We start from the raw sequence: 26,893 nt of genomic DNA, 5'->3' as shown, positions 1-26,893 counted from the left end.
GGTCAAGTTTCCTCAGGAGATGTAAGCTCCAGTAGAGCGGTCCAGGTCCAGCAGTTATGCCGCCACTGCCAAACCCAATTACTCTCGCGTCCCGTAAACTAGCTTAACAATCACTATTGCCTGCTTGCAGTTGCCGGTCAGGGAGGCTAGAGAGGCCATTGATTCCTGCAGATGTGGGTTGTTTTATATTTTTTTTCTGATGGGTGTTCTATAAAATTTTCCTGATTAGCAAAGGTAGGGTGGTTTGTAAATAAATTCAACTAATTAAGAAGCATGTAACATCAGCCTTTACTTAATTATTATGATTCAGAAAGAATTTCAGATCCAACGATTATTATAAGAAGATATCCATCTGCAAATATGATGGAAAAATGAACATCCACCTTCCAGAGTTGAAAGCAACCAACAAAATGGCTATCAAATCAACAAAACCACTTCCAACAGAGTTGAAGATTAACATGTGTGGGCACGGTGGGGGATGAAGGACACATGATCCACGATGGCACACCAAACACCAACAGTTGAGAATAATACACTTAAGAGCAGCTCAAAGAATACCTAAAATCCATGTAGATCTCAAACTATGAACACTGCAACTAGGCCAAATCCAACACTAGGAAAGCAATCATGCATGATCTTTCATTTTCATTATCTCAACCCACTACTCATACATATATTGAGAAATTGTATCTCTGCAACATACTAATCAAAATATATCAAAACATTTAAAATGATATATGTCCAAATTATGCTTCCCAAATTTGTCCTGGATTGAAACAACTCACCAGGATATTAAGCAACATGGTATATCAATACTCCTAATTAAGCAGTCTATTATGAATTCTCAAATTGCAAATGACAGCCAGCTCTAACTCTAGTGAGGCAAGCAGAAGCTCCATAATAAAGATCAGTTTGGGTCATACATTAAAAAACATGATTGGGAAAGCTGCCAGCCGCTGGGCTGCCTGCTACAGAACCCTATTCTAAGGAATGAAGCTACTCATTGATAGCTCAGACATTTCCCAAAGATGAGTATGCAGCAGCCAATAAAAGCATAAAACATAAGAATGATTATCCATTAGATGCGAGAGAATGTAAAATTCTTTTATAGGGGGGAAAAGCAATATCATCAATAATTAACATAAATAAGAGCATAAAACATTTCCAGAAAAGAACATATAGCTGCATCTAGCTAAACCATCTCCGGAGAAAAAAGGGGAAAACTAAAGACATTTCCAATAACTCTTTCCTCAAACAAAGTCATAATTACCTTTCAACATTTCTCTCAACCAGTTTTCAGAGAAAAAAAATGTACATAATCAATTCAAACTCCCAAAATAATTTACGCATCCAACTAAATTCAAAACAGATTCTAAGTACTCTTGTGTAAAACTTCTGACCCACCCACAAAGTTCTTAATAATTTCCAGCGTTAGTCCTTTAATTCCAACTTAATTGTTCGTATGTAGAATAGCACTCCTACACGAAAATCAATTACCACTAAATTATTCCCCCACAATACTCAAATCCTAGACAATATTCCATCAAATTAACAGAATAGATCAATGCATCCAATCAAGAATCAATAACATCAATTATATAACAAACAAAACAAGCAGAAATCATAAAAGATTCATCAATTAAAATTTAAAACAGATAACCATTTAATTAAAACGCTCCAGCAAACAAGTATATAGTCAAACAAAATTACGAAAGAGTCATAATTTTTGAACCACAAAAACCATAGTAATTAATACTAATTAAAAATAGCAAAACAACCACCTAATCTCGATCAATCACCGCCAGCCTTCTGGTAAACATAGGTGAGTCCACACTTGCCGCAGTAGTGCCTGTCAAAGTGGTTAGCCATGAAGGTGCCGGCTCCACACTCAGCATTCGGACACTCCTTCCTCAGCCTCTGGACCTTTCCAGAATCATCGACCTTGTAAAACTGCAAGACGGCGAGCTTGACCTTCTTCTTCTTGTGCTTGATCTTTTTCGGCTTGGTGTAGGTCTTCTTCTTACGCTTCTTCGCGCCACCACGGAGACGGAGGACGAGGTGGAGTGTTGACTCCTTTTGGATGTTGTAGTCGGCTAGGGTTCTGCCGTCCTCGAGCTGCTTTCCGGCGAAGATGAGACGCTGCTGGTCCGGTGGAATCCCCTCCTTGTCCTGGATCTTGGCCTTGACATTGTCGATGGTGTCCGATGATTCGACCTCTAGGGTTATGGTCTTTCCCGTTAGGGTTTTCACGAAGATCTGCATGGCTGCAGATGAGGAGAGACCCAGCAAATTTCAGTGAAATAAAAGGATGAGAGACTTTTGCTGCGTAGAGGGGCTTATATAGTGTTTCATTAGGGTTTTAGATTTTGGAGAAGTGGTCTGCTGTGAGGATCCATGTACGTTAATATTGTTCGTGCCGGCATGAGGACCGTTGGATGATAGGTGCGGAAAGTGCTAAATTGATGGAGATACTGACACGTGGATGATCTAAGAAAACACCGTCGTGTTTTCGTGCGGAGCTGAGCCCAACCCATTCGGTGGGGATTTTTGTGGATCAGTCCAAAACATAACCCGGGCTCTGCAGGCCCGATACTTGTGATTTTCACTTCGAGATTGTAGAAATTATGTTGAATTGGCAACGGTGTCGTTTACGCGAAACTCAAAATATCAACAGAAAAACCAGAAAACTGAATTGGCTAGCGCCGCTCTCATCCTGAGTTGGACACTGAAACGGAACTTCAAATGCGGATTCTAGCTTCGCTACCAGACGGTAACCTCTTCTCATCCCTTCCGTCAACTCCACCTCCAAGGGACCCCAGGTTGCCGCCACCCTCCACGCCACCACCCATCCCCGTTCCTAAATATCCCCCAAAAGAACAAAAACCCAAATCTAGACCCAATCCGGCCTTCAAGCTCCCTCACCGTCATACACGCTACTACAAGCCCGTCAATCCGGGAGTCATCGCATCAGATGGCGACCGCGGTGTTACCATCGGTGAGTCCGGCGTATCCTATCGGCTACCGGGGGCTCCATTCGAGTTCCAATACAGTTACACAGAGACTCCACAAGCTAAACCCTTGGCAATCCGCGAACCGGCTTTCTTGCCTTTCGGTCCACCCACGATGCCGCGGCCTTGGACCGGAAAACAACCGTTGAAAAAGTCTAAGAAAAAAATCCCGCTCTTTGACTCGTTTAACCCGCCGCTGCCCGGCAAAAAGGGCGTGAAACACGTGGAAATGCCGGGGCCGTTTCCTCTCGGGAAGTATCCACAAGAAGGGAAGACGAGAGAGGAGATTCTCGGGGAGCCATTGAAGAGGTGGGAAATTAGCATGCTTGTTAAGCCTCTTTTGAAGGATAATCGTCAAGTTAACCTTGGAAGAGACGGATTGACGCATAATATGCTGGAGCTGATACACTCCCATTGGAAGCGGCGTCGTGTCATCAAAATTAAATGCAAAGGTGTTCCTACTGTCGATATGGATAATGTTTGCCGCCGTCTTGAGGTAGTATATATTGATTATTTGCTAGTTTGCTTAATGTATGGTATGCTATGCTCTCAATTTTAGTAATTATTTATGAGATAAGCTCTTATGCTGTCTGCTCTCAAGTTTATATTTTACTGTTAGGAAAAAACAGGGGGGAAGATCATTTTTCGAGTTGGTGGTCTAGTTTATCTTTTCCGGGGCAGGAACTATAACTATCGCACTCGTCCTCAATACCCACTGATGCTCTGGAAACCAGCTGCTCCCGTTTACCCAAAGCTTATCCAAGAAGCCCCTGAAGGATTGACAAAACATGAAGCCGATGAGTTGCGGAGGAAAGGGAAATCCCTGCTGCCTATTTGTAAATTAGGTGAGCCATCCACATTTAATTCCTACAAGTGATCTAATTGTTGCAAGGGTTGTGTATCCTCATTTAATCACACACCTTCTTTCATTATCTTTGTTCTTAGCAGTATAGAAGTTGAATTCTTGGAAGCACTTGGATGTCTTAAAATACCCGTATTATTTTGTGGTTTAAGAGCATGATATCATTGATAATCCATATATTGTTCCATATAATCTTCTTCCCTTGTATATTCACTTGTACTAGAAGTTAGAATTAAGTCGCCTCTGGTGTGAATTATTCCCAAGTTGTAAATTTTGCATTTAGAATCGTGCTCTACATGAGATGTTTTGAATTGATTGATTGTTCACTCTTGACAGTTAGCTTTCCATTTCTATTTTTACTGGGCACACAGCTTGTGAATTTATTTGTAACATCTGACGTACATACTCCTTTTATGTGTTACGTCAATTCCTAAATTTATTTCATGTTGATGGATTTGCTTGCCTGTGCCATGAATTCAGCTTGTTCTTTAGTTTGATATTACTCATGCATGTGCTTTCCGAAGGAATTTTATGTGCATCATTTTTTTTTCATCATAAAATTTCTTACACTTGTGAGTTTAAGTAATGCTTTTCTTTTTGCACATTGCAGCAAAAAATGGAGTGTACCTTACCCTGGTGAGAGATGTTAGGAATGCTTTTGAAGGAAGTTCATTGGTTAAGGTTAACTGCAAAGGGATGCATGCAAGTGATTACAAGAAGTTGGGTGCTAAGCTTAAGGTCTGTGTACAATTTCTGTTTATCTATGTTCCTACACTGTACCTGTGCCGTGGTTTATGTCTCATTTTATGACAGATCTTCACCTGTGAAATTTAAAAAGAAATATTAAATGGCACTAAAAGGAATGGCAAATATCTGCAGCTACTCACACAGGGGTAGAATAACTATCAAATTTGTTTGGAGTTGCTTTAAATTTTGAAATTTTCACACTTTCCTAAGTAGTTTGGGTATCATGTTCTGTTTCTCCAATTCTTTCCTCTTCATTTTTGGTCAGGAATTGGTTCCCTGCGTGCTATTATCTTTTGACGATGAACAGATATTGATGTGGAGAGGAAAAGATTGGAAATCAATGTATCCAGAACCTCCTTCATTTTCAAATCCTGTTGACCTTGACATTGCTGGAGATGCAGATGGTTCAGGTACGCATTTAAGAGTTTGAAGATTGGAATTGTCTCTCAAAGATAAATGAAATTTCTATAAAAACTTCATTTGAATAACCATTAGTCTTCCCATGACTCAAATGGGAAGACACTTGATTTTTGTCATTATAAGTCACACACCTATAAGTCTTTTAGCGGTTAATGTAATTCCCAAGTGTCATGTTGGAGGTTTTATTGCTGAACGGAAAGACTGTAAGTTGCATGTAGATAGTGTACATCTTGTGCGGAGCCCAACCTTCTTAGTGGCATAAACTGTGTTGGTAGATTTCATATGGAAAAATGGATTTGTCTGACCAATTGAGGCAAATTTCAAACAAGATGGAAGCTTCTGCTAAGCATTGGAATTCATGAAAGGGAAACTGGGAAACTGCTGGTTGGAAAGTTAAAAACATCCCATATCAAATGTTGCAGCAGAAGCTGTTTCCTGGAAATTTCATACCCTAGAGCTACATTATATCAACTATGACTATTTATTAAACCAGCAAGCTAATCATCTGCAATCTCTCGTGTTTGTATCTTTTGCGGGTCTAAATTACAAATTGGAGGATTAGATTAATGTAGTTACTTATCCTTAAGAAAAGGTTGGATAATCATGATATTTCATTGTATTTTAGGATTGGCAGTAACGAGTGTGGTCAGTTACCCTTCCTTTATTTTTTATTTATTTATTTATTTTTTGTTTAAGAGGACTGATGTACATGACATTTCTGCTCGATGTTCTGGCCAGCATTCAATTTGTTCACTGATTGCTGCTTAATTATATTCTCTTCACTGATTGCTTAATTATATTTCATAGTCATGACATTTCTGCTCGATGTTCTGCTTGATTTCTGCTCGCTGCTGAATTATATTTTTACTTGATTGATAATTAACTATATTCTGTTACAATTAGTTTTTCATCAATTTTCCATTATGCTTTTTAGGGACGCCTAGTGATGACCCTAGCCAAGGAACCATTAGATCAAGTCCTAAAATGATATCCCTTTGGAAGCGCGCAATTGAATCAACCAAGGCATTGGTACTGGATGAGATTAATCTTGGTCCTGATGATCTTTTGAAGAAGGTTGAAGAATTTGAGGGTATTTCACAGGCCGCAGAGCACTCCTATCCAGCGTTAGTTTTGTCAAGGGAAGACGGTGCCAGTAGTTCAATGGCAGAGTACGAAGATGGTTCTCAAAGTGAGAATTATGACGAAGATGAATTTTATCCTGAGGATGACTTCAACGATGACGATGAATTTTATGATAGTGACTCATCTGATGTTGTCCCATTAGGGTCATTACCTGTTGATCATATAGCAGAGAGGCTCCAGCGGAAATGAAATTCAAAGTAAAGAAAGATCATTTGCACTCCTTTTGGCTCGTGGTGATGTTTGTACCAGTAAATAAATGTGTACAAAGAAATGTAAATTGATGTCACGGGGCGGGTCCCATTCTTCTTGTTCCAGAAGGCTAGTGCATGTTGATGTGGGTTTCATCAGGAGCTACGTAAATCTTGCGCCTTCATTTTAGTCGTAAGATGTACAGTTGTAATCTATTAATGTCACATGGCTAATCGATAATGTTTAGTTGATGGACCTGTCTATGGTACAGATTCTGTAACAAACATCTCCCGTAAAACGAATATGCGAGCATAGCGTACATATTCCGTAAAGGTTTGAATCATCGTGGCAAATGAGCTTAATTGAGAGAATCTACTACGTAGATGAAATGAGAATCTTTCTCACTATGCTTCTTGGCAGACATGCTTACTCCTCTTTTGTTGGGTGGTTAATAGTAATAGTATGACAGGTAATCATTTTCACCATTTCATGTTGTCGTCGTCCCCACGTTGACAAACTAAAGTCGTACGGCAGCAAGCAACTGGTCTGCTCTAGAAACTTAGCTTATTAAAAAATGGAATAAAAAATTAAATAAAAATTAGAAAAATACTCATGGAAATAGTGTGTTCTTTTTTTCTCCCCTCTCTTATGGTGGTCATATTCTTCTATTGAAGTTTGCTTTATCTTGTCTACCCAATTAATATTATTAGGTGAGCCTTTCAAAGACCATAATACCCCAGATAGACGTCACTGTGACTACACGCTACCCTCTTACATCTCTACTCTCTCTCTTCTCTCTCTCTCTCTGTCTCTCTGTGTTGGATGCAGTCATACTGAGAGGAAGAAGAAGCAAAACATTTTCTTTTAATAACGTGGAGGAATAACTGTTCATCTGGGCTTGACCACTTGTAGAAAACTGTAAGTAATACACTTGTCCTTTTTCTTACAAATTGACACTTTTGCTCAATTTAATGTGATTGTAGCTTTATTGGGTTTTAAACCCATTTAAGTAAGCATCTCAGTTGAATTCATTTGTATATATCAAGATTCCCATACTACTCCTCTTTGTTATGGTACTTGTTCTTTGCATGCTTTTTAACTGTTCTGCTTGAATAAACACACACACACACACACGTATCCATAGAATTGAAGTTTTTTCAATGGGGTTTCATTTCAAGAATAATGGTGGTTGGATTGAGTTCTTTACCGTGAACAAGTTTTGAATGAACTAGTTCAATATTATATTACTGTGAACAGGATTTGAATAAACTAGTTTAATATTATATTCTTTTTCCAAATTATAAAATAAATCAATATTTTAAGGATTTTAGTTCATAGCCCATTAAATCTTTTTTTTTTTTTTTGGTTCACAGTTTTTATTCTTCTCATCAAGTATTTGTATCTTGTTTGTAAAATTATTTTTTACTGTTTATTGTTTTCGTCCCTTTTTCTCTGTTACAATCAGTTTCATCTACTTATTGTTCACTATGATAATTTTTTTCACTTTCTTTTTTTTTGGGGGGGGGGGGGGGGGGGGGGTGGGGGTGGTGTGTCGGGGAAAGCTTTACTACTGGAAATTCATCTGCATAATAGTATAAAGTGTCAATTGTAGTTCAACATTGAACTTAGGGATATAAATCTGAAAATACAATGAGTGTAGGAGTTGGTAAAAGTAATATTTTGGGTTTCTTAACAGCATCCTCGAAGCGTACTTGGCAGCCAGTTATGACTGCGGATACAACCACATTAAGTTATTGGTTGAATTGGAGGTTTTTCCTCTGTGCTCTATGGATCTTAGTCACCATGGTTTCAGCATCAATTATAATATGGAAATTTGAAGGGTCCAGGAAATCAGAATCTGCAAGGAGAGAAAATCAGCAAGAAACAGTTGGGACTTTGTATGAGGATGAAGCTTGGAACACATGTCTCAAAGGAATCCATCCTGCTTGGTTGCTTGCTTTTAGAGTGTTTGCTTTTGTAGTTCTTGTTGCATTGATCACTGCTAATGCTCTTATTTCTGGAGGTGGTATATTTTACTTCTATACTCAGTAAGTCATCTATATTTTTGTAGTTTTATTTTGCGCACTCCATTTTTGTAGTTTTATGTTGCACACTAAACATACTTCAAGAAACCCCTTTTGAGGAATTTTATCTATGAAGAGGGTGTTCTGAAGAGCCAGAAACATGAACATATATTGTTAATATTGTAGTCAGCATAATTTTGCTTTATCTGCTTTAATTTTTACTGGATTTGTGAACTGCAAGAGGTCTTTTGAGTACCCACTGAACTGATGAGAAGAGAGAGGAAGAAATTTTATTTTACCTGAATGCACGTTTCTGATTATTTTACTTCCCTTGTGCTGAACAGGTGGACATTTACTCTGGTAACAGTCTGTTTTGGGGTATGTCTCGCTTCATGTCTATCAGTGCACTGTGATAATATGTTAGTGATGAAGTTTTGAATGGATTTGGTTTTCACTAAATCTGCCTGTCTGAGGATAGTATAAATAATTGGTATCCAGTTCCACAGATAATATTTCAATTCCAGCATAATAATCATCAATCTGTCAGTGTGCAATATCTTCACTTGGTTTCTGATTAGTGGCAGCACCTTATGTTTCAAATCACATGAATGTTACTGTGAATAAATTGCTAATGCTCTCAGATTGTGTTGTAGCTTGCTTCTTCACTTTCCATCTACGGATTATGCCATGGGCGTGATCATCGTCAATTAGATGCAGAGCGAGGCACCTACGTGCCTCCCACACTCAGTGAAACTGCAGACATATCCGTTGTATCTAAAAGCTCCAATACCCACGAAGAACCTCACGCTCGTAGGACTGCTGGTGCATTGGGTTATGTCTTTCAGATTGTTTTTCAGGCAAGTTTTTTCCTTAAAGAACAATTGCTGTGGTATCTTTATATGCAATAGCTCATAAGGAGGTAAAGCACTTGCCCACTTTGGTTTATAGGCCAAAAGACAAGTTATAAGAACTTTCCTTGCAAATTTTAGGCGCTTTATAGTCAAAATCTACTCTAGTTTGGTTTGTGTCCAAATCAGCAAATATAATCTAATAAAATCATTTTGATTCCATAGAAAAGCAGCTCCTTGATTAAATAGTATTTTTGAGCCTTTCTAGCCTTAATTTGTTATAAAAGAAACAAGTACCGAGGAAATATTTCAGGGTGAAACTTGTACGAGGCTCTCATGAATGAAATTTAAGATAAACAAGTTAATTGGTAAAGTGATGGGTGCTCTGTCCAAACCTACAACCTAGTACATGCTCGTGGGTGGAGCCAACATTTCAGTGAGTTATTTTGTTTGTTGTTAGAGGTTGGGGATTTGCTAATTTGGGTGATATTAACTGTTTAAGCATCCTTAATATGGTGCTGTCTGGTTTTTGATTATTTACCAAACAATTCTGGTCACATTATTGGCCAAAATTGCCCTTCTGCTGGAAGAGCATGTTTTTATTGGTTTTATATCAGTATTTCATATGTGTGCTTACAAGAGTTTATTTCCATTTGTTTTCTTTTGTGTTGATGAATAGACGAGTGCTGGAGCTGTGATGCTCACCGATTCTGTATTTTGGCTCATTATTTATCCATTTTTAACATCAGCAGATTTCAGTCTGAATTTTGTAAGTACTACTAGCTTATTGTCCAATTTGTTTATTTACTTCCCTCTGTTGACCTCCATATTCAACTGTACAGGGAGTCAAATCCCTCAATAGAAATTGACTTTCTAATAGTGCAAATTTTGTTACTATAAAGATTTAGCATCATTTGAGGTCAGCCTGTGTTTAACTTGAAAGAAGATTGTGAGTCACGGGATGGTGTGGGGAATGAGCTGACAGTAGCTATCAAATTTCAACCACAGCGCAAATGCATGAAGTAACCTCGAATATAATCCCTTCAAGGAAGATTTGTGACTGAACATGGAGACAGTTTTTGATGTGACTAGTCTGTTTTAGAACTCCCATAAGCATGTATCCTTTAGATGTTTAATTATTTCTATGCAATCTTATAATTTTCCTCCAGTTGTTGAACCAGTGAACAACCATTGTAGAGGGGTTGTTTAATTGTGTGTGTTGTACAATTTAGGAGACATCTTACTTCATTTTCCTTTTCCAGTTAATCGGTTTTGGCTATGAAAGAAGGGCATAGAAAACCTAGCTGGTCTATTCATACATTAGAGCCTTCATTCTCTTTATTCTTACAAGATGAGTTTAATTACTTTTCTCTCACATAAAAGCCCCTTCATTTGATAACTGTGCTAACCTTCCAACTGCAGCTGATTGTTTCTATGCATTCAGTCAATGCCGTTTTCCTTCTTGGAGACACAATTTTAAATTGCTTGGTACGTTGATTATTTTTGCCTTGTGATCTCCTATTCTCTTCTAAGCATTTTTTCTGATTAATGAAACCTTCTCTTTCAGCGGTTCCCTCTGTTTCGAATTGCCTATTTTATTTTGTGGACGGTTATCTTTGTCATTTTCCAGTGGATCGTTCATGCTTGTGTTTCAATTTGGTAATGTATTTCTTAAAGTTATTGTCTTATTTACATTAAAGAAAATTACTCAATGGCTCGTACTAAGGTCACGCTTTTTTGCAGGTGGCCTTATGCATTTCTTGACTTGTCATCCCCATTTGCTCCCTTATGGTATGTAAATAACCACTACTGACAGCATTATATATTGATTTATGACCATAGGTATGATTTTTATGATATGCCTTCTCTCATCTCTGGAACAACCATCATAAATGGAAGATTAAGAAAAAAAAAATCCCAACTTGTTACTAACCCATGCATGTTCCTTTTTATTGCAAAACATTTGCTATAGTGATCAAGCCATATATTTCACAACAGCACAAAACGAGGATGCATATTATTTTCCTTGCCAGAAGGAAATGTTATTTTCGGTGCTTTGCCATGTTGATATGTAGTTGACATTGATTCTTTAATGAAAAGGATTAAAAGAATGGCAGCACCTCTACATTCGTTAAACAGGAGACTGTTAGTGGTTCAATGATTGAAGATCGGATGAATGCATACAAAATAAAAATAAATTCTACTAAATACTAATGTTTATCCAACTGTTTTGCCATGATGGGCAGGTATTTTGGTGTAGGGCTGATGCATCTCCCGTGCTACGGCATTTTTGCTCTAATAATTAGGCTGAAACACTTTTGGTTGTCAAGATCATTCCCAGAGGCTTATCGATGTCTGAAATGAGAGATCCTAGTCAAACCATTTCTTTTGAGAGAAATAAATAAATCAAGCCTTTCCCATATTTGATGGATTGCTGATGATGACTGTAAAGTTTGTAATTCTTAGGGGCAGGTGTAGTACTGATACCCGCATCAGTATTATTGATTCAATTCTTGCAAGAACATTGATGAATGAAGCATGTTCAAAATCTTCCTTCGCAGCTGTATTCATTTCGTTTCTAATTCTCTTTTGGGTAAATATGTACTTGTGAATTATTTCAGAGGTTATAGTTTGTTTCAACCGCTCAATGACTAAATATGAGGTAATGATGTTGGTAATCAAATCTTAACCATAAACTATTCTTCAACACGTACCCCAAGATTTTCAAAATCACAAAGGCGCTTAGATAAGAAAAGAAAGCAAAAATCTGTTTGTTAACTAGTTAGTTTTCCAGGAATGAAGTTTTTTTGCAATTGCCGTAATCATCAGATACAAAAGTATATCAATCACAAATCACTGGAATTACCCAGGCAATGTCCATTTATAACTCTCATTGTTTAAGCAAAATCCACTGACAAAACACTAATTCGAACTAGAATGCACTCCACTACTTTTTTGTTTTTTTTTTTGTTTCCTCCACTTGCCTTGGATTTCTCAGCTTCCTTTGCCGTTTGCAACAATCATGAGGCTATACTCAAGCCAGCTTTAATGCAAAATGTTCATAGATATCATGAATTGGAACTACCGCCTAGGGCTTCACCTGTTCCCTGATAAACTGTTCCACCTGAGATATTTCGCCAGTCAAACCAGAAGCTTCAGCCACAGAAACTTTGTTATGGCACTGAGAGAATGAGAACGCCTGTCCTGGTATCCCAAGAGTAAAGTCATTTGTCACATCAGCCTCTGATACTGCACTTCTGGATGCTCGCAACTTGTCGCTGTAAAATGGTTACAGGAAATGAATAAAAACAATTAAATCAGAGATTCAGGATGCCAAATTTATTCAAATGCTTCAGTGATCACATTTTTCAGCATATATGACACAACAACAAATAGCATAGAGTTACTCAACATGCCACAAGTACATATTTCATTCAATGATCAATTATATATACATGTCAATTTGAGGGACAAAATATTTTATGCAGGTTGTTAGCTGCAAATATGCAAATATACATCCTAATTAATTTAGATCCCACCAAACACTTGAAAGGAAATTGGTAAGAAAGTAATTAACCAAAATATCAAACACCCAGAAAGAGATATACTAGGAAGACATACATTTCCTTCTCCATTTGCTTCCGAATGAACTCCTTGGTGTGGGCCGTCACTTTGTCTGTCTTGTTACAACAGATGAGAACTGGAATTTTCTTTTTGACAACAGTTGAGTTTGTTAAAATATCATACAGGTACCTGTTGCACAAAAACCATAAAAAAAATAGTATCTTTGCGGACAGCATGTTGTACTGTAAAAGTGTATATTGAATGTATGACATCCTAAAGCTGCATTATAAGGCCTTGTAATTACTCAGAAGCTGCAGAACAGTTTGGTAGGAATTCCAAGGCATCCACAACGAATACTATGCCAGCTGCTTGAGGCAAAAACTCATCTAGTTTGGGTCGGAGACGAGAATGACCAGGAACATCAACAAGGTGAACAGGCTTTATTTTCCCCTTCTGCCAAGGATATAAAAATTGCCGCTCAATTCTTGTTAGAGAAGATGAAGCATAATTTGAGAATAATGAAATTCATACACCATGAACTTTTTAATGCCCTTATTTCTGTATATATAAAAGTAGACCAAATAAGATACATCACCTTAGTGCTTTCAGAATGTAGCACAAAAGTGTCCTCATTTGGTTCCATTGATGTAACAGTACCCTGGTGGGTCGAACCATCCCGAAGCTAACACATAAATACATGTCATGATAGTTAGATTAACATCTGTAAGACATACCAGGTGGCAGTCACAAATGGGCAACCATATCGATTTTATAATTGTGAAATAGAAAATAATCATTGCACTGGCAGATAAGCAGTTTTATTACAAACTAGAAAGAAGTTGATAATAAGAATCATGGAGAAGACAAAAGATCTAGTAATCTACACCATACACTCAGATCAATATTCTAAATATTCTGCCCTGAAGGTTGAAAAATTTCCAGTTAATTAACAAAATCTCGATTCATATGCATATAAGGATCTAAGCTGCATACATGCTTAGAACCTAAACGTTGGGACACCTAACCTCTCCTATGAAAAGAATGCTGCAAAGCCACTTAACAGAAGGGCCACGTTGTGGAATTCAGTCAAATCCATAGTTTCCTAAATCAAGCCTCAGTACTCTATTCAAGATTCAACAGCCAACTCAACATCTATGTCTCACACATGGACCAGAAAATTCAATACCACATCACCAGCTTAATCGACAAAGATTAAATTTCCCACAGCAATCAATGCCGGAAAACAAATACTTTTTCAGATAAGAAATATTAGAGAAAAATGCAAAGAGATAAAAGAAAGTTAAATTTGGCATTCATATACATCAATTGCATCTTTCTTTTCAGTTCCTTTGGAATTTCACTGTACATATGTATTTACTGTAGGTATTTTCCCGTTCTTACTTTATCGAAAATAGTATTGCCTAGTTTAAGGCAATATCTGCCAGCGGAGGTCAAATAACTAGTAACAAGAGACCTCAGACAGAAAAACAACAAGAATGCATGCCTTTGTATGCGTAAACCTTAAAAGACTAAGAGATCAAGATAAGAAAATTCTGATAAAAAAGAATGTAAGCTAGCTTTCTTAAACACTGCCAAACCTCACTTCGGAGCTCATTCATGTAAAAACACAAGCAATAAGGAATAATTAAAACACCTGCACCTAGCTCCATTATCAGATTTTCCACAAGTAGCTGAAAGGAAAAAAAATAAAATCAAATACACTTACTTGATAGAACAGAACAGTTTTCCCACTCCCGCTTAAGCCAGCAAGTACAATGGTATTAGATTTCTTGCGTCTGAACACTTGAACTGCAAGGTAAAACAAGCCATTGAGCACATTAGCATCCAAGATATTCCAGACTATCCATTTTATTTCTCCTCTTTTAAACAATATTAAAAAACCATTGTACAAACAGGTGACCCCAAAGGAGGGAAAAAAAAAGTTAATGCAATGATTAAACAAAAATAAAATAAAAGATGGTTTTGGAAAATTCGTTGCTCAATCGGAGAATGCAACAAAAGAATCATAATTGATCCAAGGTGAGCGCAGTTTGAGAATTCAAATGAAATTATAAATCCCTAAAGATCAGCGGAAGCATAATTTTGAAAAACCGAAGCGATTACGAAGAATAAAAGTGAGTAATGTTAATGGGACTCACGTAGTAAGAGAAGAGCGGTGGTTAGGAGCAAAACGGCGCAAGCGATGTAGAGCTGAGTTGGGGGAATTTGGTTGATAAATTCAATTCCACGATTCAACCACTCCTCTAAATCCTTCTTCCACTGTTCCATCCCTTCTGGTAACTTCCACATTACGAACGATAATATACGCAACGCTTCGTCACACTTACAGATTCAAAATCCTACGCACTTACTTGTCTGTCTGAACCAACTGAAGACAAACGGGGCTTAATTTGAAGCGATAACCCAAACTCTCAGAACTGTCCAAAAGTAACCTAAATAGAACATATATATTGAGAGACCATAATACCCTCTCAAGGTAAACAAGCACACACACACAGCAATAACTTGCAGAGAACGCGATAAAAAGCGACCGCTATGAGACATTTTGGGCTTACATCCTTAAGCGTGGCCCATTAGCTCTGGACGCAGATCCTCCTGGGCTTTTAATTTTGCCTTTCCCCGGATGGCGAACTTAATAATGTTCTCACTTAGGTGGCTCCGGTTTCGAAGGAACCCTGACAGTAGAGGTGGCAAAAATACCCGTCCGGTCCGGACCCGGACCGTACCCGGGCATTGCGGGCCGGGTAATACTCGGCTCGGGTATGAAGCCGGGTCGGTCTTGGGCATCACATGATAAACCCGGAACCCGGATTTTATTAAAAAAAATTATAAAATATATATTATTTTAAATATTTTATATTTATTTGACTTATTTATTATACATATATAAAGTTTTAAACACTTAAAGTTTATATTTTCATGTCAAATTTTATTGAAATAAATTTAAAACTTATAAAATTACCAAAAAATAAAAAATATATACACATAAAATATTAAAAATTATAAAATCCGGGTACCCGGATTAAAACCCGGCCAGGACCCGGACCCGGACCGGTTGCATCCGGGCAGGGTCCGGTCATGGCAATACCCGGACCCGGCCCGGGGTTTTGCCATCTCTACCTGACAGTCCATATATAACAAATTTGAGAGTGTGGTGAAGTAGTAAGGTTGTTAAATTTTAATTATTAAGGTGTTTGATAATATTTATAGTTGGGCTTTAGCAGCTTAGTAAATATTTTTTTTCCAACTTCCACTCCATAGCTGTAGCTTTTACTCCACAACAGGTGCAACATAAAAGTTAAAACACATCACTCTCAAACACACCTATAATAAAGGGACTCCCAAACACACCTATAATAAATAGAATCCACCCGCACGTCTGTTGATTGGGGCGGGAGGGTATATGTATTTTTTCTTAAGTATTAGTGAGACTAGCTATATTTTTTTTACATATAAAAATAATACATGTCTATTAGTTGGTATATATTTTAAATTTAAATTCTTAATAGATCCTATATAGTAAATATATAGATTTTAACCCATTAAAAATATTATGCAAATTTAATCCGTTCTATTCTTTTTTGGTGATCGCACCTCTTCCCTTAATCTTAAAAATGCTCTTGCTCTTAGGCTCTCAAATCGAGAGGGAGAGATTATACCATCTTCAAGCGCATTCGCCCTCCGTTTTCTTCAAATTTGGATATTCGCTCGTTATTATTTTATTATTAGGCCCTGCTTCATCGATGAAAGCTTCAAGCTTATACTCTTTAGTTGGGTTGGTAACCTTCTGGTGAACCACTAGGATCAAGTTCTCCTCTTAACTATGAGTAACCTCATGTATTTTTTTTTTTATGTTTCCTTTTTATTTTTTTGGGTTGAGCTAAAATAAATCATCGTCTCATTTATCTCGCATAAAATACATCGTCGTCTCATTTATTTCACAAACAACAGTACACTTGCGAAGGTGAGGTATGCAAGTTTGTTTTCTATTTCGTTGATGAAACATTACTATTTTAAATTATATTATCGTGATCATTTATTGACCAAGAAAAATACAAATAAGCGTGGGCCAAACTTCTTGAGAAAAGATAGGGTAATTTTTAAAAACCTTTTCTGAGGTTTGGGCTTATTGCAAGTAGATTGCGAGAATCTGTTTATTTATAAAAAAAACTCCTATCATCAGTTAATTTTAACATTGATCGTTAGTTGACTATGCAAAGACAATATTGTCCTTAACAACAGTTTGTAGACTGACATAACTAAAAAAAACTAAAATTATTAGCGCGAAAAGCACAAACCTTATTTTTTGACAATTTTATTCTTGTCAATTCCAAAGATTTACAATATCATAGGTAAAGATTATGACTATTTCATTTTCAAGTTTTTAATTTTATCTTTCTTGTAGAAACTTTAAGGAAATATCAATAATTTAAAGAGGATTTTTCAAGTTTTTAATTTCATCTTTCTTGTAGGAACTTTAAGAAAATATCAATAATTTAAAGAGGGTAAAATAGCCAATAATTTTAGTTTTTTTTTTTAGTTATTTCAGTCTACAAACTGTTGTTAAGAGTAATATTGTCTTTGCATAGTCAACTAACGGTCAATATTAAAATTAACTGACGGTAGGAAATTTTTTATAAATAAACAGATTCTCGTCATCTATTTGCAACAAGCCCAAATCTCAGGGGGATTTTTTAAAATTACCCGAAAATATATTGTATGTGCCAAACCTTAAATCTTTCCGTTTCAGTGGAGATGTGCCAGCAACATTTTGATTCACATTGTGTGTTGTTGCTGGTATGCGTCGTGCAGCACCTCTCTCAAAAACAAATAGATACCAATATTGGAAAATCCACTACTTTAGTCGTGATTTATCTACCTTTTACTGGACGTCAACATTCAGAAATCGTCTGCATTAAATTAAACGAATATAATCCTTTAAAGTCTCACTTTGTCAGCAATACAATAAAACCAATTGGGAGCATCACACTTTCATCCCTTGCTGAATTTTTTTTTGTCACTTGGATCAATAATGACAAATTTCATCCGTAATACTAAACTACTAACCCAAAAAAATACATTATTAAATGCCTTTATAAAACTAAAATTAGTTAATATATTTGTTAAAACATAAAATGTATATTTTAACAATATATTTAATAAGCCAGTTGAAGAAACAAATATGTTGCTAAAATCATTTTTTGTTAATTATTATCGCAATTATTTTGTTGTCACATGCATGGAAATAACCTATTTGATTGTTATTTATTAATATATTATTTTTACAACCTAATAAATGAATTATATATGAGATACTATGACAGCTGAAATACATAATAATTCCGCAATTTATTAAAATATCATCGACCCCTTTGTCATTTAAAGAAATCTCAATTCCTCAACATTGGGAACAAGAGAGTATTACTTGAACAAAACAAATAGCATAATAATAGAAAGGGAGCAAATCTTCATACAAATTATTCTTAGTTGTCAATCTTTAATACTAAAACCCAATTATCTAAGTCAATGTCATAAATAAAGGGTATGTTTGGCATTCTGCACTATCAGGATGGTAAAACTCTCCCAATAACTATTTAATTCATCTACATTTTCAAGACTCGAATTGAAGATCTTAGTTAAGTTAAAACAGCCATATATCAACTGATCTACACGCTTGTTGATTCTGTACAAACTTGATTGCACTATATTTAGTGAACACAAGGGTCTGCATTATTTTATATGCACTAAAATGAGATCCACGCTCGCTTGGGTCTCGCCTAATTTGTTTTTTTTTTCTTTTTTAAAATTTTAAATGATTTATTTAATGTATTTTAATAGCTTTCATTTAATAAATTTATTAGTGACATTTAACTATCACCTGTAATTGATTATTGCCGTCGACAAAATGTACTACTGACTATCATTGCTTTGGTTAAATTTTTTTTGACATTTGTTGACATCAGATTTAATATTGTTAAAATATTTTTCATGAGTTCTACATAATAATATTAATATCATTAGCAACAAATCTTTTGTTTGCTAATGATCTATAGTTAAATTCTTAAAATTCAAAACTTTAAATATATATATACCGTGAAGAGAGGTCCGTTACCAACGGAAACCTGTGCTTTCCGTACACAGAAATTAAATAATTAAAACAAGACTTTAGTTACTTTACTTTGGGTAAGCTTACGTTACATTTTATGTAAGAAACATTACTGACATGACTATTTAATTACTGTAAGTGGAACACGTGTTAATATGGGGGAGTAATAAAATGTTGTTGCAACCGGATGAAAACAAGTTGCAAAATGGGTCAACGGTAAAGTCAAGGTCACAAATTCATCATTACAGCCGGTTGAAGGTAAGGCGGTAATCACTAAAATTTTTGAAAAGAAAGGAAAATTTGGAAAGAGAAAAAATTTACGCGGCTTTTGAAAGAGGATTATTGAAGAAGCAACAGCTCGCGGCTGCAAGTAAATATTCGAAAATTTCATATAGCTTTATATTTGATTGTATTGAACAAAGGCTGAAAATCGAGGGGGAAAAAAATGGTTTCAGAGTTTTGTCCGTTACTAGTACATGGAGAAATGACGGGGAGCTGCAGTTTCACAGGTTAGAGAGTGTTTGAAAAATTTATAATATATGTCGTTATTTTTTTCCGTTGGAGTAATATCATAGATTGGTTTCGCAATTATAAGTATAATTAATTTATCCTGCTTGAAAGTCTTAAATGGACCATATTCATCAAGTGTTCGATGAAATGTCTGAATAGCGTTAGCCCGGAAATATTTTGCTAAAATTGATGAATATATTTGGTTAATATGATGAATATATGTGAGGTTTGTAAGTTGGTGATTGATTTTTCTGCTGAGTATTTGTAGTTTGGTTTATTTATGAATATAAATGAGGGTTGTATGCCGCTTCTAGCTTCTGCTGTTGTGCATCTGTACTTTGGTTTGTTTAGTATCTCTGTTTTGATTTGTTATTCAGAGCCAACAAGGCCATATATTTGGTTAACATGATGAATATATGTGAGGTTTGTATGCTGGTGATTGATTAATCTGCTGCTGCTGGATTATTCTTCTGAGTATTTGTAGTTTGGTTTATTTATTAATATAAATGAGGGTTGTATGCCGCTGCTAGCTTCTGCTGCTGTGCATCTGTACTTTGGTTTGTTTAGTATCTATGATTTGAGTTGTTTTTCAGAGCCACCATGAATCATGTTACGTTGTAGTTCTCTGAGAATGAAGGAAAGAAGCTAAAATACCTTCTTAATTTCATTTTTCCATAACAATATTTTCTCTTATTAGGGGTTCTGTAGAATTAATAATTTTATTTTTTCCTTTTGTTCTGTTCTCACTGTTTTCGCAGAGTATGATGAATATATAGGAGTTATATAGAAAATATTCTATTCTGTACAATATTTTCCTTTTATTCGCGGTGCCATTTTGTGCAGTTCGTACAATTCAACGCAATGCCTGCAATATCTGTAAATCAAAACTAGAATATATAAATCAGTTAACAAATTGAAACCTTGATGTCCTTGCTAAATTAAGGGAAAAGTTTAAATTTTGACTCTGTTATTAGCATTTACATAAATGGAGCTTTAGAATATTTTGTTTATTTAGATTAGGGATGCAATAAGAAGCAAGAGTGGGTGCAGTGCTGACAGAGCGCCAAAAATCTTTCGATACATTAGTGAGTTATGCTCCGAAGTTACATGATCCATCACCATTTATGACACCTAAGAATGAAAAAAGCGGTGCATCTAGGAACAAATGCAGAATTGGAGAAGGTGAGAAAAAAAGGCCAACAATGACGTTGGCCATTGCATATTTCCTGAAAATTTTTTGTTATTATCTTGGTTGATATGTAATTTGACGGAACTTTTGGTTAATGTCAAATGTAGATGTGTCAATGCAACAATTAGGAAGTTTGTGGGTTGCGTCCCAGGAGGCAAAGTTGGGAAATATTTTTTGAAAGAGAAACAAAATTGCAGAACTGGATGCACAGAATGGAAGAAGGCAGCATGGGAAATGTTGTTTTTACGTTTATGTGTGTATATTGTAGAACTTGTATATGTATATAAAGTTTTGTTATACATGTCTTACCCGATATGTAAATAAAACATGGAGCTTCTTATGTTATGTATTTTAATTTCAGGAATTTTTTTGGTCAATTAGAAGTGTTATAAAACTATAAATGTATGTGTAACTTGAAATTTATTAACAAAATATATATATTGTAATAGTTTGTAGGTGCGATTCGATTGAATTAGGGATTAGATGCTTTAATAATTATTTCAAATGTTATATAAGTATGAAATGCGAAAATAAGACTTAAAAATATTATACTTCCTTTAATATCTTCTTGGACTACAGTGTGTAATTCGTAATTTAATTTTAAAAACTGTGACAAATGTAAAAATGAGGACGCTTGGCTACATCCAAATATCAGTAACTCTGTTGTATACAAATTTGAAATTTATGGCTACCCGAACATTATTTGGCCCCGATAAACTTCATTAGGCTATAAAAAATTCCTTTGCAAAGACATGAATGTTGTGTCAAATAATTGAAAATAGGCATTATGAGGGAACGTATGAGTTAAGTTTATCAGTAAATGTGCAGCATAACATTAATAGGATTGTGCATCATGCAACTGGAAATGGAGTAACGGGTTAAAAAAATTTTAGAAATGAAGTACTTGAAAAAGGATGGAGTTAAAAGAAAAAACCGAACGCAAGCCATTAAGTTAACATGAAACAACGTTGAAGCAAAAGAAAAAACATTTTGACAAGTATATCTGCAATACAAAAGTAGAAGATTACTACATAACATTTTATTGAAGTTGATCCAACAAAAGACTGTAACACAATACTCGATAATATGATAAAATATACAATAAGGTCCATAAATAAGACAGCTGAGCTACAACAAAATACTGGTGGCTACAAAGTTTTGTTACCCATACAATGGAAAACAGAACTTGAATCAAAAGGCCAACAGTGCATACCATTAAAATTAGACTGCCTTTCCATACAAATACCCAACAAGAGTTTAATGTGGTCATGCTTCTGCCAACCATATACTTGTGCTAACAGTCAGACAATTTAATCCTTTAACATAGACACAGCTATCTTGTGCCTGAGAAGAGGGCCATCATGAGGACCAAAATTGAAAGGAAATCCACTGCATAAGTACTCTATTATCTTGAGCACAAATACACCACAGTCCCCAGATCCAGGTCGCTGTTGGGGAACGCCGGCAGTCACCCTAACGACGTCGTAAGGATCAGTGGAAACACGGAGCATTGGACAGTCTCTGTGGAATCCTGGGCAAGCAATCAACAATCGGGGTAACAATTCTCTCAAGCAGCTAATCCATTTAATTATTTGTTCAGTTGGTATAAGTTCTGTTTGAGGATCATAGATCGTAATTCGCCTTTCGGCAAAACTGATTTCTGCTGCAACCCAATGTGCGCCACCTAAGTTGATGGGCATATATACCTTGAAAGGTAAATTTGTAAAGATTACATTAGTTGACTAGAATCAATACATTGTATGATAAAGTATGAGAGACATGTATAAGTATGTCTTCTTTTAGAAATCAGTGCATAAGTTTGATGAGATATTGTAATACACAGGCAATATACATAAGGATATAAAGTCTGATTAAATGAACAAACTGTTAAATATTTCATAATGAGGAAAATTTTACTTATCCTCTCAATTTGAAACTGCAACAAATATATTAGCATTCACTAGATAAATAAGGTCATATAAACATCAGCCTTAGGAGTGAAAGTGAGTGAAAATGCCACAGAACCAGTTCAGAATACTGTTGAAAAGTGAATATAACTAGTTTGTTAATAACTTGCATTAAATTTATCCTGATGTCTGTATACTCTCCCTGTTATTCTGTTAATATGACAAGAAGCATATTGTGCAACCTTTATAACAATTGCATATGAAATGACAACCATGTTTGTGCACATATAAGAACAAAGTCCATTCATAACAATGATAGCATTATGATGGATGTGTACCAAATGACAGGGCAAATATGAAAATTGGCTATAGAGATTACTTGCCTGGTCAACAGACGACCAAGGTCTCTCCCCCATCATGAATCTATTAATTAGATAATCATCAAACTGCACATTGTGGATCATTTTGCGTGATGTTTCCATCTTTGTCCAAATCCCAGAAACACTTACCTACAATGTTATAGCGCACAATTAATTTCCATCAACACAATCACATGTTTCATGGGATGTGTACATAACAATAACAACTATTTACAGATGATGAACCACGTCCCCAAAATAAATTATTACTTTTGTAAGTATTGTAATCTATGATTTTCCTGATATTCCTTTAAAAACTCAACACTTTCATACCCTTTTAGTAATCATGTATATATAATGGATATAACACAAACTTGTTCACAAGTATCAAAGTTTTCCAAATTACGTTTATGCCGCGAAGGTCATGGTCAATAAAACCATAATACAAAGTAAAGTAGAATGATAATGTCACAGTATAAATTCAATTATTTTAACAAAAAGAAATTCATTACCCAAAATTCAGTATCAATGCAAGTGCACCGCTTTTCCTGCCAAACTGTGGAGTTGATCAGCCGCTGCTTAATGAGCCTAAGGTAAACACTCAAGTGCTGAAATTTAACAAATATGACATTTGTTATATTTAGTAAGCTCTCTTGTGTTCGTTATAAACGAGCAAAAGAGATAATTTAAAACTTACATCATTGTTCAGTCAATCACCCTGGACCACTGATTGAAACCAATTAGAATCAACGAAAAGCACTTCTTCATAGAAATTTCTCACACTTAGCCCTTCAAACTGAATGTCTATTAAGCTTTGGTATTCAGCTTTGGCCTCTGCTTCTATTGAGTCCAGTTCTTCTACTTTTGTTGTCACTGCTGGCAGAACTCCTGTGAAAGGGCCTGTAATATTAACTGGTACTGGCAAGCGATGCCTGATTTGTACAGCCCCATCAGCTGGCTGTAATCTACTTCTCTTGTGCAATCCCTTGGTTCGCCGAATGGCTGCTGCTGATGAAACTGAAAACAGTTGGGCCCTTACATCACTGCTATCATATTCCAACTGCACCCCCTGTTTTTCAATTGCCAAAGTTACTGTCGGGTGTCATGTAAGTATTATTACAAACTGCTGGGTATAATATGATTTTCATCGTGCAATAATAACATTAAACTATCTTGGTCTGCAAACGCTGATTTGGTCAATTTAAGCTATCGTGTAACAATTATTGTTAATGCCTAGAACATCACTAGCATAATGTGTACATGTTGTCTGTTGCCTATCGTAGGAGAACATAACTTATTATTATATTTGACCGTGGATTATCTAAAGACTACAGGATAATACTATAATTATACTTTATTACTAATTCCTTGTAACACTTATATTATCCTTGAATTAATGATAAAAATGCCTTAAGTCTCTTTAATGCCACCCAAATTTCAGCTTATCCCAAACCTGATTATCAGCATTAATGTCAGTGGGAGCTTCTTCATTCTGGCATAAAATTTCCCTTTGCTCTCTAAGCTATTCCATCAGTATTTTGTAATGAATTTCCAGCTCTTCAGCTATATTATTCCTCAGTCGCTTAATACCTGTCATTATGTCAATCTTCAATTGTGAGGTTGCTGCAGCCACCATGTTTGATAAGATCTGAGTTAGTCCTCCTTGTCGTAGCACAGTGCTATCTTCATTCTCATGTAATCAATAAAGTTTTACTTATAATTTCGATCTTATACTGCATATAAAAGTGGATATTTTTGTAACAAATAAAACAAGTTATGGTTGTGGTCTTGATGATTCAACTCATTTCCAGTGAAGTTCGAACAACAATTGCTATCATATTCGTTTGTTGCAATAATAAATTATAGAGATGTTAGAGCGTCTTCTTTGTGGGTACCTTATTAACAGTCGTATGCTTATATTTTTCCTCCATATCAACATATATTACCATGGCTGTTACAATATTAGCTGTTGATAATGAATACTATCATCAATCGGTCTTTATGTTTGTTTGGAGCAATGTTGCTGTTTAGTAAAAGAAGGAAGTGAATAATATTATAGACTTGTCAGTGGTTTTATGACCCTATGCTTTAAAACAGACTCTATTTCCTGATATACATGGTTGGTATGATGCATGTCTATATCCTTATGTTATGAAGAGAGATTGACAGAATCACTCCAATTTCCATCTACCATATATTCAGGCTCAATGAAATTTTAAACGGAATACATGGGATTTGCAGTATACTTACAACGACAGCTGATGTTGCCTGTACCGTATTTTGTCCTTCGCCATGCTTGGAATAGTTGCCATCAACGATCTGGACCGGTTGTGCAGCCCCAGTAATTTCAATCAGACTCTTGTAGTAGCTACAATCTTTCTCTTTATGCGATGGCTCTAATGTAACCGGTACAGAAGACAATCAGTTGCTTCTTGTTGACATAAGATGCAATCTATTTGTTGCATTATCTGGCTGAGTCAGTGTAGTCCATCGAAGCATTCGGGGAACAAGATCTTCATCCAACTCCCGTCCATATAAGTGGCCCAGTATATTTACACATTCGTATATCCAAAGCTGCAACAGGAAGCCAATACATTGATTAATGCGACTGTGTTTATAATTGTATATTCAATACTATTTAGCTTGCAACTTGAGCGAAATTAAATTCCACAATAGCTAAAAAATTTAATATAGCTTCTTCAACAAAGTAATAAAATATAGACATAATATTTTGACATGGATAACAAAAAATTACATAGAAACAATGTGACCCCATGAGCCATAATATTATGTCTAATCCACCTTATTTTCCCCTATTATGGTTGTTTGTCCATTATTCTTATTTTCCATTATGATCATTCTTCACTATCATCATCATGTGATCTATCATTTTATAAATTACATTAACTACATGAAAAATACCACTGAAATATCAAATATATCTTATCAATCTTCAATCAATTGCATTTCATAATATCAATTAAATTTCCCAATTACGTTACAAACTTATAATATGTTACATGTTCTCTTATACCCATTAACCTAACAATTAAACTTGAAATTCAAACACTACAATCATATCGATTAACATTAACCTCCAATGCGTTGTTTAAAACGAATACCAGAATCTTACTTACAAGTACGAAATGAAACCGTAATTGTTTTGCTCGTTTTTCTTATCTTCTGCACTATTTTCAACCTCTGCCTTCTTCTCTTCACGACAAAAGGCAACTTCATCTAACTCCGGTTCACCTGTTAATACTTTGATGCAATTTTCACGGATACTTTCTTCCCTTTGCTCTATCATGCTTTTAGCAGGATCAATTCTGGAATTTTTCCAAATCACCATGTTCCAATAATCACGCCCCACCCATAACAAGGAATGATGTTACGAAAATTATATGGTGAAGACAACTTGACAAGATGATGCTTCACATTTCACCAAATTCTGCCAAATTCCAGCGCCTGTAGCTTCGATTTTATGGGGCTGTAATTTTTTAGGTTTCCGTAATTTGTGATATGAAATAATGGAATACGATTTTGGTTATCTCGTTTGCTGCTTCTAATGCTTTCTTCTTTCAAAGCCTATTTACTATACTTTCTTTCTTCAATTTTCCGGCTTCTTAAATAAATTTTTTGGCTTTTCCAGCGACCACGCGTCACTTTCTTTCTTCAATTTTCCGCCTTCTTTCTTCAATTTTCTGGCTTTTCCAGCGATCACTCGTCACTTTCTTCAATATTCCGGCTTCTTTCTTCAATTTTCTGGCTTTTCCAGCGACCACTCGTCACTTTCTTCAATTTTCCAGCTTCTTTCTTCAATTTTCTGTCTTTTCCGGTGACCACTTGTCACTCATCATTGCCATCTAACATTTTCTTTACCGACTAACCCCTTTGCTTCCTTTTTTCAACAACCGTTTTAGCAGGTAGCCATTCTTTTGTTTTTAAAAATGAATTTCCAACCACTACCCGAACTTAGTTTTACGTTATGTTTCACTA

The 26,893-nt window shown here is 35.7% G+C and overlaps 4 protein-coding genes and 2 long non-coding RNA genes across 6 annotated transcripts; 3 read left to right on the top strand and 3 right to left on the bottom strand.

The window, feature by feature from the left end:
- Nucleotides 1–1,639: 1,639 nt before the first annotated feature.
- On the bottom strand, nt 1,640–2,357 carry LOC102625746 (ubiquitin-40S ribosomal protein S27a). Its single transcript, XM_006483835.4, has one exon. It carries the CDS (start codon nt 2,260–2,262, stop codon nt 1,792–1,794), a length of 471 nt encoding a protein of 156 aa, XP_006483898.1. The 5' UTR covers nt 2,263–2,357; the 3' UTR covers nt 1,640–1,791.
- A 296-nt stretch (nt 2,358–2,653) lies between these two features.
- LOC102626028 (CRS2-associated factor 2, chloroplastic) lies at nt 2,654–6,620 on the top strand. The gene is made up of 5 exons (XM_006483836.4): nt 2,654–3,504; nt 3,628–3,853; nt 4,481–4,608; nt 4,883–5,027; nt 5,972–6,620. Exons 1-5 carry the CDS (start codon nt 2,743–2,745, stop codon nt 6,367–6,369), a joined length of 1,659 nt encoding a protein of 552 aa, XP_006483899.1. The 5' UTR covers nt 2,654–2,742; the 3' UTR covers nt 6,370–6,620.
- A 204-nt stretch (nt 6,621–6,824) lies between these two features.
- On the top strand, nt 6,825–11,807 carry LOC102626320 (uncharacterized). The gene is made up of 9 exons (XM_006483837.4): nt 6,825–7,287; nt 8,066–8,417; nt 8,738–8,771; nt 9,047–9,250; nt 9,921–10,010; nt 10,664–10,729; nt 10,809–10,900; nt 10,985–11,032; nt 11,488–11,807. Exons 2-9 carry the CDS (start codon nt 8,095–8,097, stop codon nt 11,603–11,605), a joined length of 975 nt encoding a protein of 324 aa, XP_006483900.1. The 5' UTR covers nt 6,825–7,287; nt 8,066–8,094; the 3' UTR covers nt 11,606–11,807.
- A 220-nt stretch (nt 11,808–12,027) lies between these two features.
- Nucleotides 12,028–15,247, bottom strand: LOC102626619 (uncharacterized). Its single transcript, XM_006483838.4, has 6 exons — nt 14,965–15,247; nt 14,532–14,614; nt 13,401–13,487; nt 13,110–13,258; nt 12,863–12,994; nt 12,028–12,519 (listed from the first exon to the last, which is right to left on the bottom strand). The coding sequence occupies exons 1-6, from the start codon at nt 15,113–15,115 to the stop codon at nt 12,330–12,332; spliced, it is 792 nt and encodes a 263-aa protein (XP_006483901.1). The 5' UTR covers nt 15,116–15,247; the 3' UTR covers nt 12,028–12,329.
- Nucleotides 15,248–19,219: 3,972 nt separating this feature from the next.
- Nucleotides 19,220–20,263, top strand: LOC127901917 (uncharacterized). Its single transcript, XR_008054249.1, has 2 exons — nt 19,220–19,441; nt 20,036–20,263. It is a non-coding gene; the product is annotated as an uncharacterized LOC127901917 (long non-coding RNA).
- A 1,372-nt stretch (nt 20,264–21,635) lies between these two features.
- LOC107176854 (uncharacterized) lies at nt 21,636–24,657 on the bottom strand. Its single transcript, XR_008054350.1, has 4 exons — nt 24,351–24,657; nt 23,595–23,966; nt 23,410–23,505; nt 21,636–23,047 (listed from the first exon to the last, which is right to left on the bottom strand). It is a non-coding gene; the product is annotated as an uncharacterized LOC107176854 (long non-coding RNA).
- Nucleotides 24,658–26,893: the final 2,236 nt, after the last annotated feature.

The sequence above is a fragment of the Citrus sinensis genome, chromosome 4 (assembly GCF_022201045.2).
Source record: "Citrus sinensis cultivar Valencia sweet orange chromosome 4, DVS_A1.0, whole genome shotgun sequence".
Taxonomy (NCBI): Eukaryota; Viridiplantae; Streptophyta; class Magnoliopsida; order Sapindales; family Rutaceae; genus Citrus; species Citrus sinensis.
The sequence above is the reverse complement of the archived record's forward strand: the minus strand, read 5'-3'. Positions and strand labels throughout refer to the sequence as shown.

Coding starts and splice junctions, on each gene's coding strand:
- LOC102626619 (XM_006483838.4), bottom strand. CDS start 15,115: ATGTGGAAGTTACCAGAAGGGATGGAACAGTGGAAGAAGGATTTAGAG. Junction 13,488..14,531: donor AAACTGTTCTGTTCTATCAA/GTAAGTGTATTT, acceptor TTTATGTGTTAG/CTTCGGGATGGTTCGACCCA. Junction 12,995..13,109: donor AACTGTTCTGCAGCTTCTGA/GTAATTACAAGG, acceptor TTTGTGCAACAG/GTACCTGTATGATATTTTAA.
- LOC102626320 (XM_006483837.4), top strand. CDS start 8,095: ATGACTGCGGATACAACCACATTAAGTTATTGGTTGAATTGGAGGTTT. Junction 9,251..9,920: donor TCTTTCAGATTGTTTTTCAG/GCAAGTTTTTTC, acceptor GTTGATGAATAG/ACGAGTGCTGGAGCTGTGAT. Junction 11,033..11,487: donor TCCCCATTTGCTCCCTTATG/GTATGTAAATAA, acceptor CATGATGGGCAG/GTATTTTGGTGTAGGGCTGA.
- LOC102625746 (XM_006483835.4), bottom strand. CDS start 2,262: ATGCAGATCTTCGTGAAAACCCTAACGGGAAAGACCATAACCCTAGAG.
- LOC102626028 (XM_006483836.4), top strand. CDS start 2,743: ATGCGGATTCTAGCTTCGCTACCAGACGGTAACCTCTTCTCATCCCTT. Junction 3,505..3,627: donor ATGTTTGCCGCCGTCTTGAG/GTAGTATATATT, acceptor TTTTACTGTTAG/GAAAAAACAGGGGGGAAGAT. Junction 4,609..4,882: donor AGTTGGGTGCTAAGCTTAAG/GTCTGTGTACAA, acceptor ATTTTTGGTCAG/GAATTGGTTCCCTGCGTGCT.